The sequence below is a fragment of the Ostrinia furnacalis genome, unplaced genomic scaffold, assembly GCF_004193835.3.
Source record: "Ostrinia furnacalis isolate ACB-3 unplaced genomic scaffold, ASM419383v2 OfSCF0038, whole genome shotgun sequence".
Classification (NCBI taxonomy): Eukaryota; Metazoa; Arthropoda; class Insecta; order Lepidoptera; family Crambidae; genus Ostrinia; species Ostrinia furnacalis.
In genome coordinates, this window is record NW_021130277.1 from 14,160 (window position 1) to 33,041 (window position 18,882).

The following is an 18,882-nucleotide window of genomic DNA, read 5'->3' on the forward strand; positions in this document are numbered from 1 at the left end:
AAGTTACAAGAAAATTGATTCATTGGATAATTAAATGGTTTTGTTTAAACTGTCTGCGATAGATCGAAAACTAGGTGTCCAAAAATATAAACAACATTGAACAGACTACATGAAAAAAGAAGCTCTAAGATATGTAGGTACTTTCTGTGGCTACACTCTACTTCGTACTGACAAGTACTAACGTGCCGTTTATCTGTCAAAGTTAAAATTTCTTTATTTGTATAAACTACTAGCTTTCCGCCCGCGGCTTCGCCCGGGGTTGTCCCAGAAATTATTCGAACTTTTCTCGCCGTAAAAACCATCCTTGGACTTCAACGAACATTTAAAAAAAAGAATTGGTAAAATTGGTCCAGGCGTTGTTGAGTTATGCGCTTACCAACACATTTTGCGATTCATTTTTATATTATAGATTTAAATGGTACAAATCGTCAAATATTTTGCTCTTAAGGAGCCTCTACATGTCTCATAATCTCTGCGGATCTGTAATGCGGATTTCCGCACGCGTGCGGATCTGGTCGCATCATTATTTCATACATATTTTACATTTTACGCGGGTACACGCATGGGGACACCCGCACGCGTGAAAGAGGTACACACACTGTACCAATGTATAGTCCCATTCTTGTCAATTTTATCGCTCATCAGTTCAAAGAACGAATGATAAGAAACGCAGCGGAAAAAGCGCTTTAACACCACGTGTTGACGATCCGTCTATTTATATCAAGGTTACAAGCAAAAACGGAAAAAATTGGCATCCATTCCACAAAAATATGTCGCATTGAGCGTTCATTCGATATAATTTCTATTCGATTTAATCGATGATACTCTGACCTGCTACGATAGTACTGATACGTATTTTTATTTAGGTATGTAAGTTTAGTGAGGTACAAGTCGCGTTGGGATTCAGTTCTGTGCGCGGGAGTGTGTGTTGTTTAATGTTCATTTATGTTGTAATAATCGGAATCATTTTTAGCTTTTTATTGAAATTTGTGTTCGGGGAACGCCGGGAACTAGAAGGTATGTTTATTTCTTTACATTTTATTTAAAAATATAACTAACTATAAAGTTTAGATAGAATAAATAAATATTATGACATTCAAATTTTGTGAAAAAAATACCCTTAGGGGGTAAATCAAAAAATAGGGAAAAAGAGGTGGAAATTCGTAATTTTCGAAGCTAGAACGATGAAAATTTTATATTTTTTTAAAAGCATGACAAGTCCTGCTACAGGGCTCATCCTAAAAAATAATAAACTAATGTTATTTTCTTAAACAACTATTAATATTGTTATTATTTTGATCTGTATTTTTAGCACTTTACAGAAAAATACAAAAGTGTAACAAACATGTTAGGTAAACAAGATTATGTCATTGTAAAAAACAAAACACTATCATAGCCAACGAAAACTACGTTGATCCTTATCTCCTTAATCTTCGATATAAACCAATAAATGCATATCACGAATTGTTTTTGATAAGAAAATCTAACCATCTTTGAAGCGAGAAGGAAATACATATGACGCCCGTAGCACACCTCCGCCGCGAAACCATGACAGCGAAAGGATTTCAATATACATATCTGCGTTTACTTGGCCTCGTTGCTAATGTGGTGATGTGATTTCAGAGATGTATATTGAAATAGTTTCGCTGTCATGTTTTCGCGGCGGAGGTGTGCTACAGGCGTGATAGTCGAAATATCAGACCACATAATGCCTTTAGTCATCATCATCATCATTTCAGCCAGAGGACGTCCACTGCTGAACATAGGCCTCCCCAATGATGTCCATATCGCACGGTTGGTAGCAGCCTGCATCCAGCGCCTTCCTGCTACCTTTATGAGGTCGTCGGTCCACTGACTTTAGTGTTGACTGACTAGCTTTAGCCTGCAGCGTCGTCCGCATTTTGGCTCTGTCACATTTTTCGAGTAAAACCTATGAGGGTTTGTTCCCAGACATCCCGTTTTTGGCAGGAGCCTGTTTAGTAGACGTGTTTTAATATTAACATTCATTAGGATATCCCATTTGCAGTGTCCGGAAAAAATCCGATCCGTTCGTAATTTGAATTTCAAACAGACACGTGTGTTCATACGACAGTCCCGTTATGCGGGATCCTGCTTTACTGGATCCTACAGAACTAGGTTGCCATGAAAATGAGCCCTGACACAAATAAAGTGGCTTTCTATTGGTAAGAGAATATTCAAAAACGATTCAGTAGATCCTGAGATTATCCCATACATCCTCACAAAGTCACAAATTCTACTTTTTTATTCTTCTTCTTCTTGTCGTGTCGACAACAAACCTACACAGTGTCAGCCCAAAACTCCGCCACAAGAGTGGCGTTGTCAGTAGCCTTCATTAAATCGTCCTGCGTGCAGTTGTTTGGGCACGCAGGGCACGACATCATGTGCTTCGTCGACTGGGGAACAAAACCGCACCTGCACTCCAAGTTTCAGCCATCCAAGAATCCCCACCTGAACAGATTGTCCTTACTACGGCGTCCTACCTCTTTATTAAATTAGTAATAAGATTTTCATCCCATTCTTTTCCCAGGAAAATTTAGCTAACGAGATTTCACTCGCGTGGATTTCGTCGATCAAAGAAAATCTTTATCGCGCATAAACGCGATCTTAGAATGTCACACTGAAAAACTCTTTTACTTGGTGCTAACCTAAATTACGATATTTTCAGGACATTGCTACACTGTATAATAGACTAGGAAAACTTTTATCTGGCCTTTTATTATTTAAATAGACCTACTTGAGAGAAAGTCCCTAATTCTAACATTCATCCCTTTATCCTCCCATTTAAGTAGATGTATTATTTTTTTCCTTTCGTTTGTTAAATATTCACGCTGAAGCCATTGAAGCTTTAAACAAATTTTGGTTTATAGAGACACTGGACCTTCAAAAAGGACATTGGATACTTTTTGACGTAAAAATAACTGGGGGGATGAAATAGGGGATGAAATTTTTAAGGATACATTTTTCTACCCACCTACACCTAGCCTCTATTTTTTAAAGTTTTTCAAAGTCCACTAAAGTTTTGTAGTGGCGTGAATTGACATTATTGAACCCACAATTGTATTTGCATTGATGAATAAGCAATTAAGTGTATTATGGTTCACACAACGGAATTACTTTCAGTGTATATTCTTTAAGGCGACAAGCCCACCGTTTAGCGTCGTACTGACTATTTGAGGGTCAATAGTTCGGTCGAGTGAATCGCGAATCAGAAAAAGGAGATCCGTAAACGAACTAAAGTCGCTGACATAGCCAGACGGATTAGCAAGCTGGCAATGCGCAGGGCATATAGAACGCAGAACTGACGGCCGATGGGGCAGCAAGGTTCTGGAGTGGAGGCCACGTAAAGCGCAGCGTAGGACGCCCACCCACAAGGTGGACCGACGACCTCATAAAGGAAGGCGCTGGATGCAGGCCGCTACCAACCGGCCATTGTGAAAATCATTGGAAGAGGCCTATGATCAGCAGTGGACGTCATGGCTGAAAAGATGATGACGATGACGCAATCCTACTCCGAGAGCCTCACGCATAGAGTTTGACGAATAACGTTGGAACCAGAGTGATCTAGAGCACAACAGGGCCACAACAGTATGTTATCGAAAGAACTAGACTGATATGGTAGAGATGTTGTAGGTAGGTAGTCTCTCAATGAAGTTAGCACTGTGAGCACTGGCTTGGAAGAATTATGTAGCCTCTCTTTCTGTAAAACTAACATCCATACTAGTAGAAGTAATTAGTACCTACTTCTATTGTATAGATCAGGGTTTCCCAAACTGTGGGTGGGTCGCGAGCGAACATTGAGTGGGCCCTGCCTGTAGAACGACACACCACCCTACCGATCCAACCAATAGGCAACAGGCAAAATTTCCTATTTCCCAAGTTTGGCAACTTGTATTAGATGAGTCGTACGTAGCCCAGACAACTTTGGAAACCACTGGTATAGACAGAGTGCGAATCTTGTGGATGGGTGTGGTTCCGACAGAATAGAATGGTTCTTCACGTGGATGTTGTAAAGGCAATAAGGAACAAATTAAGCGAACATCAGGCCTCCCCAACCCGTCTGGCCAGCGTGGGGAGTGTAGGACAAATCCTCCATTTGCCTCTGGTCAATTAGAGGGTCGTGCTCCTGGAGTAGAGACCACATGACCTGCTGATGATGGAGCCTATTTATTGTTATAGTAATAAGTTATCAAATCATAAAACATTTTTTTATCGAACACTTTATTAAACAGTGATTCGCAATCTCTCATTTACCTACTTGCGCGTGAGATTCGCGTGTCAATTTGACCTCTATTACTGACAGAATGTCCGCTGTCACCTTGACGGACATGACATTTGACCACAGATAACTGATAACTTATAATTAGTGGAGAAGTCTTCCGTATGACGCTGGCGATCTGTTGATTTTACACTTTCTACGTAGTAGATTTGTTATTGCGATTTTATTTGGGTTCAGAGATCAGTTTTTTGGAAAGTAGGTATATATTTTGTATTTACAAATTACATAGTAGTCCCGTTACATAACTTCGAACTCCTCCTAGCTACGTTCTTCTGATTAATTTCGTCGCGCGTCCAATGACAGTTTAACTTCCCCCGGGACAAACTTGACCTTCACTGGTTGGGTTATTGGCGGTCAAGCTGTAGATCCTGGCTACACAGGAGTTGCAGCGGTGGGAATAGTAGTCCCCTTAACGTCAAAGGATCTGCATACTGAATGCGCTCTGTGGACATGTCAAATCTATTTGCCTCAAGTAAATTATAAAGACTTGTGCTCCTGCAGTAGAGACTAAAAATGACCTGATGATGATGATGATGTGAACTATAGCTGCTATCATTTAAGATGATTTAGTTTTAAAGTGTTTTTTAAACACATTTTCCCTTCACGATCTGTATCATTCCTCAACTCCTTAAGTGGCAATAATGTATTCGGTCGACCGAACGCAAAGCGGCACATCTTAGATTTAGTAAAAATCCAGAAAATTTAGGTTTATAATATTTTTTCAAAGAGTAGTCTTCTTCTAACATGTAAAACTGAAAGAAATGAATAGTTAATAACCCATAAATCCATTATTGGACATATTTTTAAATCACATTTTTATCTAAATTAGGACAATTCATTATGTTACTCGTATTAATTTTAACCATAATAACTATTAATTATAGCATATCAGACGAACAGAATCTTTATTTTTTTCGAAACTGTCTATTGTGACTTGTTATAAAAAAAAATCAATTTTGACCAGCCTGTCGCCTGTTGCCCTCTTGACGTTGAGTTTTGGAAAAATAAACATAAATAATTGTATCACTATCAGTATTGCAATCTCTTACTATCACTACTCACTACATAACATAAAACAAAATCGCTTTCCTGGCTTTCTGTCCCTATGTATGCTTAGATATGGATTTTGATGCGGTTTTTTTTAATAGATAGAGTGATTCAAGAGGAAGGTTTATAAGTATACTTAATACATTGTACATACTTTGCAAAGAGGGGCGGGTCGCTAGTTATGTATAAATTAAAAGTTGTACATTCCGATGCAAACTTCATGGCCGCTCGGAACATCACACGTGTGCGCAGTAGGTACACATAGGTATCAGCTGGGTGCGTGCACCTGCACTCGCAGCAAATAATTATCATTAAGTTTGCATCGTACTGGAAAGCGCAGACGACCTCATAAAGTTAGCAGGAAGGCGCTGGATACCGGCCGCTACCAACCGGCCATTGTGTAAATCATTGGGGGAGGCCCATGTTCAGCAGTGGACGTCCTATGGCTAAAATGATGATGATAAAGTTTGCATCAGACTGGACGGAACTTTAGTTATTTAATTTTTAAAGTTGCATCTCAAACTTTTTTAAGTTATTTATAGTACGTAACTTTATTTTGGAAAAAATACATTTGTACCCTTTTTCTTCAAGACGACCGAATCACAACGCGAACTACGCACCGAATCTTTCGTACGCATTGTCGACTATTGTAGTATATAGGACGACTCACCAAAGGTCGACCTTTCAACGAAGTTGAGAATGGAATTTAAATCACAATGGAAACCTGTAAAAAATGGGCCAAGTTTAGAAAGAAAGAGCTGGAGTTGAGGATTATGAGTAGTAACTTCTGCCCGTGCGAATTTTTGTCTGTGAAAATTTCTTAAAAGTGCTAGAGAATTTCTGCGTAATGTAACTTTTTTGCGAATGTTACAATACAAGTAAAATGTGGGACTTTTGTTTTGTGACACAGTGGTAAACTAGACATTTCATAGAGCGACTCGTTGTTTTGTTACAGGTAAATACTCTAGTCTATCGCGCCCCTAGGTACTCAACATTGTGGCTTGACCGTTTCGTTACAATAACTATTCTACAATTCAATACAACATACATCTGTTACCGCAATTTATTACACCGATCTTGTCGCGACAAGGAAAAATTTCCGTGCTTTTAAGCGATTTTGTGAAAAGTCAGGTAGTTGCTAATTGCTCATAAGATAGCCCCCCTTGATGTAATTTATTGTCCGTGGTGCATAATCTTTTCTTAAAGGTTTTAAACCTTTGTTTGGTTCATCGCCATCAATAAAAGAAGAAGAAGAAGAAGAACCTTTGTTTGTCACCTGTCATCCGCTTTGCAATGGAGGGAAGTCGAACCTTAATTTCGAACTCCTCCTATGTTCTTCTGATTAATTTCGTTGCGGGTCCAATGACAGTTTAACTTTTCGCCGGGACAAACTTGACCTTCATTAGTTGAGTTTTTGTGGCGGTCAAGCTGTAGATCCTGGCTACACAGGAGTTGCAGCGGTGGGAACGAGAGGTGGGAATAGTCCCGTAACTATTCTACATAACACAAAAGCAATGAATTAGTGAATACATTTTCACCTTCGCCCATATTATCAGAGAAACGGTCAGCTAAATATTTTGAAAGACATAGAGTTAGGGCGTGTAGAGTTACATTTAGAAGCTTGGCTCTACATGAAATCTTATAACTTTTTCGAAGTCAATGTTTTTGGTGGGTTAAATAATATTAAAACTTTCATTTTAAATACTTTACCTACTTGTTTTACACCCACAACTTCGACAATCTGCAATGGACTGCAATAACTAGACCCGCGTGGTAGAGTAGGGCTAGTTAGTTAACTCGTCGTTTTTGCCAAATGACGTCCACTGCTGGACAAAGGCCTCCCCCAAGGATTTCCATAACGGTCCTGCGCTGTTTGCATTCAGGTTCTTTCCGCGACCTTCACTAGATCGTCGGTCCAACTAGTGGGAGGCCGGCCCGCCCACACTACGTCTTCGCCACTCGAGAACATTTGTGCCCCAGCGGCCATCAGCTCTAGCTATGTGCCGCTTGATTCTAGCAATTCTATATACAATGTATGTACAGTAGGTAAATTAGTAATTTTTAATCTTATTTCCATCCAATTAGTGGAAACTCACAACAATATGCATTTTTATAACAAAGTCTAAAGTCTGATAACCTAGCAGAGTATGACTTGACCACAATGTACCTACGTATTTACGTATGTTACTAAGACAGTAAATTTTAATTTCAAATCATAGTTCAATCCAATTTTTGGTAACTCATAACGGGTTTGACGCAGAACGTCCCATTCGCATTCGGTCCCATTCGCATTCCATCCATCCCATTTGCAAAATGTTCACTAAGGGATAAGGCCCACCATTTTTCACACAATATTAGTTTAACTTGTAGGTTGAAAATATGTGAACATTTTTCGAATGGGACCAAATACGAATGGGACCGTTTTTAAACCGTGACGAACAATGCTTGGTGGTTTTACCACCAGAACTGGTGCTTTAATTAATTAATAATTTAATTTTGTCTGTCACTGAAAAACTTTATCGCGCGCGTCTCTCTCAAAAACCGGGATAAAAACCATCCTATGTCCTTTCCTGGGACTCAAACTATCTCTATGCCAGACAGAGTTACTTTCGCATTTATAATATTATCATAGAAGTACCTATACATTGTTTGTAAATTTTTCCGCGAAATCTGATGGAATTTTGCTTTTAGTCTAGCGCTTTAATGAAATCCGAGGTGGCAACACTGGTGACGAAATGCGAATGGGACGGTCTGCGTCAAAACCCCTTCTCCTCACAACAAATATGCATTTTTTATGAAAGTCTAAAGTCTGATAACCTAGCTTATAGATAAGAGGCCTACAACTCCAAGAGGTCATCACTTCACGCGATTAAAAGATGTACGTTGTAAACTGTGTGTGTCTTATTTAATTGCATTAAGCGCTATTTTCCAACGAAAATGCGCAGTTTAATATACTATTGCCTGTCACAACCTTGCAGCTTATTATAAGAAGTCTAAAGTTCCAAATATACAGGGTGTCCCAGAAGTGAATCAAATTGCTATGGGAGGTAGCTTAACCTCTGTTGTCGTATCCCAAAAAAGTATAAAACAATAAGAACAAAAAAATATTTAATTGAAACAATTCATGTACCTGAATAGGTTAAGCATAGAGCCCAATTTTATTATAATTATCACCCTTTTTTTGCATGGAATTGCCTTAAAACGCCTATTTTGAGTTTATTTACACCTTTTTCGTACTAAATACTTATAATTATGTTATTATGACTCGTATAAATAATGCAGTTAGGCTTTTAAAAAGCGCTTTTACACGTCCCAGTTAAACTCTACAACTGCTTCAGGATTATAATCCGAATCCCATCATTGGTGATGGGAAAAGCAGCGATAGAAACTTAGTCGATAAAATCGCCTGCTGCTGCCTTTACCGAACACAATCCGGGCCTTTTCAAGGCGAGAGTGAATAGGCACTTACCTACATGGCAGATATTATGTTACCTATCATTTTAGACATCATCTCACTTAACATCAGGTGTGATTGCGGTCAAATAGTTGCCTTTTTCTACATAAAAAAAACGGCTGTAATATCAATTTCGAAACTCGGCTACACACACTGTCGGTTATCGGAGAGGAGTGTTTTCCTGTGTGTTATTTTAAAGCTAACATTCACTGAGAGTGGAATTAGCTATGTACATTGTTACAGGCGTTTAAATATTGCTCTGGCCGAGAATCGTTTTGGTCTAACAAAATAATGAAAGTACACGATATGATAGGCAGAACATTAAATAATCCATAATACTGAAGGAAAATAAGTAAATAGGTTTGATCAAAACCCACCAGTGTGATTGATGTGGTGGAATGGAAGGAATTTAAAAACAAAATCCTATTTATTTATGAATGCTACTTACAATGTAGCATTGTTGGTGATCAAATAAATAAATATATTATTTTTTTAGCACAGTTACAGGTTTCAGTCACTTTTTTATCTCAACATCTAATGAAATAGTTGGGAAGACATAAGAGTTTTGAATTCTATTTAAAACTTGAAAAAATCAACTGCTTTAAGAAGGATATGAACCCACGGCCTTTCGCTTCCCGGGACGACTGCTTTGACCACTGAACTATGAAGATTATTATTGTCAAATGTAATGTAAATACTCAAATAAGCACTTCATTTTTCAAATAACATCGATATATCGACACTCACGCCCCAACACTATCTACGAGATGGCATCTGGCCGCGATAATGGAATCGCTCGCATTCCTATCCACAATATTAGTTATCGATTGCTTCAGGAACTTCATTGAGGTGGGAATTTCTTCCCAGTTTATACTCATAGGCATGCAATTGATATTTCGTTCGTTTATGTTAAGCTTAAGACGTCCACTGCTGGACAAAGACCTCCTTCACGAATTTCTGTAACAACGAGTGCGCTTAGTGCGAGTTTGCTTTGCACGTAGTCGCTATTGCGTGAAAATCTATGAAGATTTTAGTTCTTGAAAGTATCCGCTAGGGACGCTATACAATCTGTCATACGTTTAATGTCATTTTTACGCAGTCGCTAGCGACGAGGTTTGGTGTAAACTCGCACTAAGCTCCCAGCAGGAAAGCGCTGGATGCAAGCCGCTATCAATCGATCAACATGGAAAACATTGGGGAAGGCCTATGTTTTGGACGTCCTATGGCTGAAATGATGATGATGAAGCCCCCAGTTCTGCGCAGCTCTCATCTAGGTTACTTATGCCCGTTTTCACCATCAATCCCTAATTGTTAACACATATCAGGCATTTTTTTTTCATGGGGGTCACTTAAGAATTAGGGATTTATAGTGAAAACGGGCATTAAACCTTTGTTTTGTCACCTGTCACCAGCTTTGCACTGAAGGACGTCGAACCTCAACTTCGAACTCTTCCTATCTTCTGATAAAAATATTTTTTCTTTGGTTGGGTTTTTATTGGCGGCTGTACGAAGTCGCGGGCACAGCTAGTACTATAATAAACATAATTATAAATTTAGTGAATGCCCAGTGAAAGTAACAATCAGTATAGCATAGCAAGTGCGTGGAGTATCACGTGATAGCTATAGCAATAAGTTTAGTATTAGAATAAAAATGTGGTGTTGCATTTACAGTACGCGTAAGTTGATACTTAGGATAATTTTTGTTATGCTTGGCCAAAGGTCGACTGGCAGAGAATGCATGACATTAAGCTCGCTTTTTATACACTGTTAATTGTGCGCTTTAAAGTTTTAAATAAATAGACAATTGTAATAACTTACCATTTTTCTTATATGCTTAACCAAAGGTCGACTGGAAGAAATGCAAGGCTTTAAGTTTGCTCAATGTTACTCTTTTGCATGTGTGTTAAGTTTTAAATATAATAGATATTGTCCTGTAGATAAGAATTTTTCAGGCACAAACTAACAAAAAAATGCACTTCTGCATAAAAATAATAACTGTTATTGTAGCAGCTGATCGCTAATTACAGGCATAAAGCATAACAGACTAGATTTACTGACTGTAGTACTTGAACGGTGCGTCATACTAAGTTACCGTTTTTAGTTCTGCTACTAACCGCTAGGGGCGCTGTACAATCTGCCATACATTTTTTTACGCACTCGATAACGAAATGCTCTCATGGTAGAGCTCCAGAATAATATGAAAAATCATCCAACGTCCACTAGTGGGCCTTTTCGGCAATTTCACTTTTCTTACACCCCACGCAAACCTACGAATGCCCCACAAACGACCCACCCACGCCACGTAGTATTTACCTTTAGAGGCTGCGCAAATAAAGACAGTGACGTGTACGAGTAAGTTTGCGACATAAAATTTGAGACAAGTGTCTACGCTACGTTTGCCCTGCCTCTAATGGCCCGGCAATCCACGTGAACGCGTTATACCTAGTACAAAACATGATCTCTGTCCGTGGGAAAGAGCCTGTACCTTTATTAAACCTGTCTGTCTATACCCTGGGCACGCCCCACGAACTCCCCACGAATGTCCAGCGAATGCCCCACGTACGCCCCGCTCACGTAATACTTTATTCAATCTCTTATTTCTTATTCCAGGTACTCCCATGGCGGACAACCAGGAGCAGCGCTGCTCCTCCAGTGAGAGCGACAATTTCGAGAAGATCGACTCCGACGAAGTCCGGCAGGATGAGAACGTACGTGACGTCATCATCATCATCATCAGCGTCATCATCATCATCAGTGCGCTTACCATGAGTTTACAGTATACATACTCGCTACGACTCCGACGAAGTCAGGCAGGATGAAAACGTACGTGACGTCATCATCATCATCATCAGTGCGCTTACCATGAGTTTACATTAAACGTACCGCTAGCGACTCGAGTCCGACGAAGTCCGGCAGGATGAGAACGTACGTGACGTCATCATCATCATCATCATCATCAGCATCATCAGGTCACTTAGTCTCCACTGCAGGAGCACGACTCTCTAATTGACCAGAGGCAAATGGAGGATTTGGCCTACACTCCCCACGCTGGCCAGACGGGTTGGGGAGGTCCTATCATAGTTAATCATCAACATCATTACTACCAATCCACTGCTGGACACCATTGGGCATGATCTAGCGCACTTTTATTCGGCCATCGGAAGCACCTAAGGCTTAACGCCCGTACTCACAAACGATGCTAGCTTAAGTGAAGCACCAAATCGAACGCACATCGTTGAATAGAGCTCTGTGATTGGTTCATGTGTCACCCTGTGTGTCCCCGCGCACTGTGAGACCTCATAGTAATGTTTGTCAATACGGGCGTAATTCGCATTTAGTTATTTAGTTAGAAGCCATTATGATCTGAGGTATAGTCACTTTTAAGCGACTATGGAGTCGGACTGGCCTACTCGAAATCCGAGGAACACGGGTTCGAACTCCGCCACTGGATTATTGTGGTGACCCCACTCATAACACAATAGTGTATTTGGGTATTTCTCATCGCCACGGTTCTCATCGTCACCTTCGTGGCGAATTTCATTTCTAACTTATTTCAACTTTTTGTACACAAAAATTGTAGCGCTTGATGCGAAGATTGTATTCTCAGTAAATCAGTCAAATAGTGAGTCTCGTTTGGAAGCTTTAACGTTTTGAATTTTTTGATGCCACGAAAGTGATTCTGTACTTCACAGCAATAATTTTTTCAAACTTTACAACTGTATATGACTCTTAAGTGTTTATAAAACATATATTTTGTCTTATTTTCATAGATAAATAGCAATAACATAATATAAATAGGTACCTACTTAAATACAAGATAAAATTTTACCGATTACGTCACCTACTAAGTTACAAGATTCTACGCAATTGGTTTTAAGGGTGACACTGGTGGCATTCTGAAATGCTAAAGAAGCAAAAAACGGATTATCAGTACCTCAATAAAAAAGAACTCTAACTGATTATCAGTCCCTCAACAAAAATATATTTTTTATTTAGGCCAGAGGGCCTCGTATTTTTGTTGTACNAAGTTTTCAATGGCAAAGTTTCAATTAAATTGTTTAAATTTTAGAGGTAGAAAATATTGTTCAAGCAAGCGACGGTATATCTATGGATAATCACAAAAAGTTACGTATTTTTTTCGCGGAACGACGATCGACCTACCTCACCTCCCCAATGGTCGAAGCGCGACTGACGTTAACCGAATAGAACGCTGTGATTGGTTGCTGGTGTTCGGTTTAACGGCAATCTTGTATTATTACTCTAAATTTTAGGTACCTGAAATCGTGTGACCAACGTATTTCGCTTTCTCAATTCAAAAGAATTGTAAGAAGATATTTTTTTGACTGTTGTGTGGAAAGTATATTTCATTACGATGATTTTAGTATATGCTACACACAAATTGAATGAAAATTGTGAATGCAGTAACCAAATGTTTCATTGCAACCGAAGGTGTGACACGATGAGAATGCGAAAAATGACCCCGTTTTTTATCGTTCCATGTGATTTTTTCGTATTATTTTTGCTTCTATTACGATAAAATTTATTTTGTATGTAGCTAAATAGATATTTTATCATCTGATTTCAAAGTTATTGTTCTAACTTATACCGTTTATGAACTATTATCGTGTGACCATCAAATTTGAGTGTAAATGAGAAGTACCCATTTAGCTTACCACAAGAGCTCAAGAGAACCTAAAAACGATTTAAAAATCATTTTTAGCGTCCATTAATTCAACAAGATTGCGTTCTATCGAATCTAGAGCGACCTATTTCGCTATGAATTTGATTAGCAAACTCGTTGCCAACAAAACAGGATTTTACCGCTTGCAGGAAGAAGGAAAATAATTATCGCAAATAAATATTTATACCTAGCAGATAATAAAACGTCTCTATTTATAGGTATTTATTGTGATTTATAGTAGGTTTAATTCTTGATATTAAACCCCTTTTTGGCGTAACAATATGTAGGTATCGCTTACTTGTTCACTGGCTAAATGAATCCGAACCGGGCTTAGTCGAATTCATATAAAAACCACTACTTAATTGGTTTTTTGGCCAGTAGTTTAGTAACAATTCGACTAGTGCGAACAAAGCTTTAAAGCTCATTATCATCATCGTTTCAGCCACAGCATGTCCACTACTGAACATAGGCCTCCCCCAATGATTTCCACATCGCCCGGTTGGTAGCGGCCTGCATCCAGCGCTCCTGCTACCTTTACGAGGTCGTCGGTCCACGTTATGGGTGGGACGTCCCACTCTGCGTTTTCCGGTACGTGGCCTTCACTCCAGAACCTTGCTGCCCCATCGGCCGTCAGTTCTGCGTACTATGTAGCCACTTCAGCTTGCTAGTCCGTCGGGCTATGTCAGCGACTTTAGTTCGTTTACGGATCTCCTCATTCCTGATTCGATCTCGTAAAGAAACACCTTTTAGTGCTCAAAACCTCTGTTCTCAAAATCATTTGTGTCTTCCCCAGGGCGACCCAGTTATCTTCAAAGTGGGCGATGAAGACCCAGACCGAGGGTTGGATGAACCAGCCCACGAGGGTAGAGACACCTTCCCCAACGCACCAACACCTAACATACGCAGACCGCTGACGGTGGCTCAGCAACTGGCACTTGCTGAGAGAAGAAGTAAGCTAAGGTGAGTAGTATTTATTTAGATTAGAACCACAGCAAACAGTGCTACTTTTAGCATCAACGACAACTGCACGCAGGAAGATTTAATGAAGGCTACTGACAACGCCATTCTTGTGGCGGAGTTTTGGGCTGACGCTGTGTAGGTTTGTTGTCGACACGACAAGAAGAAGCAGTAATTTTGCGAATGTATGGACCAGTTAACCACGTAGCATCGCGACTTCATGCATTCGGACGCGGTATCGGAATCAGGCGCTTTAGCGACTGCTGTTGCTGCGTTGAGCTTCGGAAAAGCGACTCAATCGCCGATTTCGTGTTTTTAAATGTGTGGTCGCCACTCACTGAAAAAGTCAGGCTGTGGTCTCCTAAACACCGTAGTGGCCGCGTCACTTACAAGATATTTTATATGTACAATGTAGAAATGTCCCCCGGGACAAACTTGTTTCTATGGTTGGTTTCTTATTGGCGGTCAAGCTCTCGTTCCCACCGCTGCACTGCAACTCCTGTGTAGCCAGGATCTACAGCTTGACCGCCAATAACCCAACTAGTGAAGGTCAAGTTTGTCCCGGGGGAGTTAAGCTGAGGTGAGTCTAGTGTTCTTACTGACAAAAACTTATTTTAGCTCCACATGTTGGCGCCAACCCTTGTAACTACAGCCAATGTCAAATAGTTCGTGACACCCAAAGTGGCCAAAAAGTTGACAACACAACCTTATTCCAAGAAAGACGTGTTGCGAACTTTTTGGTAGCTTTTGGTGTCACAAACTATTTGACGCTGACTCTACTTACCAACGTGATGTGCCGTGTGTTAATTTCGTAATTAATAGTTCGAAATAAATCTAAATAAATATAACTCAAAGGTGACTGACTGACTGACTGACATAGTGATCTATCAACGCACAGCCCAAACCACTGGACGGATCGGGCTGAAATTTGGTTCGTAGGTAGATGTTATGACGTAGGCATCCGCTAAGAAAGTATTTTACGAAACTCCACCCCTAAGGGGGTAAAATGAGATCTAAGCGTACGGAGTCGCGGGCGGCCGCTAGTGAAATTATAAGTGTTAGGTTTTGTTTTTAATAATTCGGCACTTTTGCGATTTTTTGTTTAAGTACCTAATAATGTGCTTACAGTTTATAGAACTTTGAAAGTTCTCAGAGCTCAAAGGGCGTTTGATTGCAGTCTTTAAAAGTAGGTTTATAAACCTAAAATCTATTGTAGGTACTCTGTAGGTTACAAGTATTTTACTTGTCACCTTCAGCTCTAAAAGGGAGGCTTGGTCGACCGGTTTTCCTAAACTCTACATTTTAACTTGTTATGTTAAAACATGTTAAGTTATTCTGATTTATCAATATTCGGTAGGTAACTAAACTTAAAGTAATAAACTTATATTTTTTGACGTTTTATTTTTTACAAACTTGATGTGATTTATTGGTCTTTCATCCTGATATTTTTTTGTAAAACGCCTCTTTTAAGTTTACCTACTTTTCCCACTAAAGATAGAGCCTCTGTCTTAGAATAATTACACTAAGGCCTCTGTATTCATTTAATTAATACTGAAGTTAATTAAAATTACCAAATTATTAAAATTGTATAAAATCCCAATCCCAAATATTATAAATGCGAATGTAACTCTGTCTGTCTGTCTGTTACGCTTTCCCGCTTAAACCTCGCAACCGATTTTGATGTCAAAGTCAAAGTCAAAGTCAAAATTTCTTTATTTGTTTGGACTAATAAATAGTTCTTACAAATCGTCATTTTGCTCTTAAGGAGCCTCTACATGTCTCATAATCTTTTTACCCTACCAGCGCTTCGAGACCAACATTTGGCAAGTGCTGAGAAGAAGCGCCGCAACAAACTCAGTCACCACTGTCTGCCGGTTAATATAAATAAATAGAAATAGTAGTAGTAGGTACATTCGATTCAGGAGCAGTTCACTGAATTTACCATGCATTCTTGTATGGTGTATCTTATAAGAATGGGTATACAAGATTGCGTGGTATATTAAACAAGGTAGTGACGTGCTAATATCTAGACTTACATATTAAGATACTAGTAGAAATGACTCGCATACATAAATTTGAATAACTTGGATTGACCAGTCCCCGAAAGCAGCGCCTGTTCACAGACATGACGAGTGAACCAGCCATCGCTTCACTCGACCATATTAGAGGGAATGTAACGAAATTTGGCATAGAGATAGTTTGAGTCCCGGGAAAGAACATAGGATAGTTTTTATCCCGGTTTTTGAAACAGGGACGCGCGCGATAAAGTTTTTCTGTGACAGACAAAATTCCACGCTGGCGAAGCCGCGGGCGGAAAGCTAGTTGAACTAATAAATCAAAACAAATGAAAATCCTTAAATTGTACTTTAACGTCACTTGTAAGGTTATATTTTACAAAGTTAATTGTACAAAATGATTATTTCGTTAACTTTAACAAAATTTAACGTTTAACTGTCACTTAAATGCCTATGAGCACTTTTCTGTATTTGAATTTGACATTATTAAATATTCTATCAACGTACTATGTCACTGACCGCGAACCATGCGCATAGATATCAAACTAGAGCCCAACGCTCTAGTTTCTAAGATTATTGCATTTTAATCGCCATCCATTAGATATAATTATCGAAAATGGATTACGTAATAAAATATGGATATTCAGAATCGTGTTGTGACGTCTGTCAAGAATTGGCGGCAAAACAAGCAGTAGGTTACAAGCCTCCGAGGTCCGAACACGCTTGCTCGTTTCCGCTGTGAATAAAAAAAACACGTAAACTTTTTTTCTTGTGATTGAGTGGCCAGTGTTGTGTTTGTGTTGAATTGGAATTCTCGTTTTTGCCGGTGATACCAAATAGTTTTTATTATTTGTTTTAATTTGCGTCAGCCTTGCAAATTATTTCTAGCGTTGTTTACTTGGATAAGTCAAGATATTTGCTACTGCGGGTCACGTATTGATATAAAAGACGTGCAATATTGCATATTATATTGCTAAGTAAGGTAAACGGCTACTAGTTCGTGATAGTACGTAAGTTCGTAAGTTTTTTTTCTAGCTCAAATAATAAGCAAATGGAATATTATTTATAAAAATTCTTTATTACTATAAAAACTCTATTATTTAAGCTATCTAAAAAACCAAGTACCAACATTGTGGCGCCAAAAATGAGAGCAATACGAAGCTTCAAACTTTCAGAGAGCCAAAAACAGCCGTGCGGCGTGAAAATGTTGCTCTCACCGTAAGGTTAGCGCTCCAACTTCTTAAGCTTATAAAAAGGCGAAGAAACGTCCATTTGCATAAAACTTGTAATAGTGGTTTCATGTGTTCCTTGACAATTGATTTGGCTTAGAAAAAAGTTATATGAAAACGTAGAATTCCTTTAAAATTGCGATTAATTGACTCACGAAATAGCGTACATATTATTTTTCGGGTGTCCCCTGTTTCGTGATACTACCGAATCAAGGATATTATGGATAATATTTTGATGCTTGGTTTTTAAATAATTATTTATGATAACCCCCCCCTCCTCTACATTTCTAATGGGAATATAAATATTTTCACTTATTGTTAGAAATAACAAATCAAAATTGTATTATATTAGACTCACATTATTTCTTATGAATATTTCAGGTAAGTGATATCGACAATTTCACATAATTATTTTATTCTAAATTTTTGTTATCGTTTTTAAATTTATTAAACCCTTAATCATTATTAAAATATCCTAACTGGATGCATAAAACCTTATCCCGAAATAGGGGACATGAGTTCACGAACTTAGAAACAGAGCAAAATTTTGTCACGAAACAGGATCCAAACTAGAGGTCCGCAGAATAATTAATATAAAAAAAAGTTCAAACTATATAACTATAAATTATGTATTAACTTACTGTCAAAAGACCAAAGTTTAGCATACAAAAGCTTTCATACTGATATCATGCTTGGTTATTTTTAAATAAAATGTTAAAGTCGTAAGAGCCTTAATATACCGAAGTAGGGGGCACTTACCTTAATACAGTAATCTAAAAATCATTGCTTGATAAATATTTGAGTTAGTTAAAGATTGACGCAATCGCCATTTAGAAGAAAAGATTTTGTCGAAACTTGAAGGTCGCGAAGATCGTTTACACATTTTGTTTCATTTTATATTCTGTGGAGTCCAAAGGTAAACATTAATAGCCTTTATGAAAAGAGGTTCTATTCACAGTTGATTCTATTTTTGATTTCTTCTAAAATAAAAAAAGTTTAAGAATTTTTTCATAAAATGGGGTGTTCTGAAGCATAGAGGTTCTATTTTTCAGTGTTGTTTTTTTCTTTTCAAATAAAAAAGTTTTCAGAACTTTTATAGAGAAAAAGGAATTTCTCCTAATCCGTTCCAAAAAACCAAAGTAATTCAATTTTTCAAACACCAACTAATAATTTAATCAACTTACTTACGCCCGTATTCACAA

The 18,882-nt window shown here is 38.6% G+C and overlaps 1 protein-coding gene across 2 annotated transcripts in view; it reads left to right on the plus strand.

Moving 5' to 3' along the window:
* The first annotated feature begins 871 nt into the window (after window positions 1–871).
* Window positions 872–18,882, plus strand: part of LOC114349828 (acetyl-CoA carboxylase) — a 66,008-nt gene continuing 47,997 nt past the window's right edge. Inside the window, exons 1-3 of one of the 2 annotated variants that reach the window (XM_028300431.1) lie at window positions 872–1,017; window positions 11,409–11,506; window positions 14,273–14,439. In XM_028300431.1, coding sequence (XP_028156232.1) covers window positions 936–1,017; window positions 11,409–11,506; window positions 14,273–14,439 — 347 coding nt within the window. In that variant the 5' untranslated portion in view covers window positions 872–935. Of the gene's footprint in view, window positions 1,018–11,408; window positions 11,507–14,272; window positions 14,440–17,149; window positions 17,207–18,882 lie in introns of those variants that run through there. The other variant, XM_028300502.1, reaches the window with a different exon arrangement.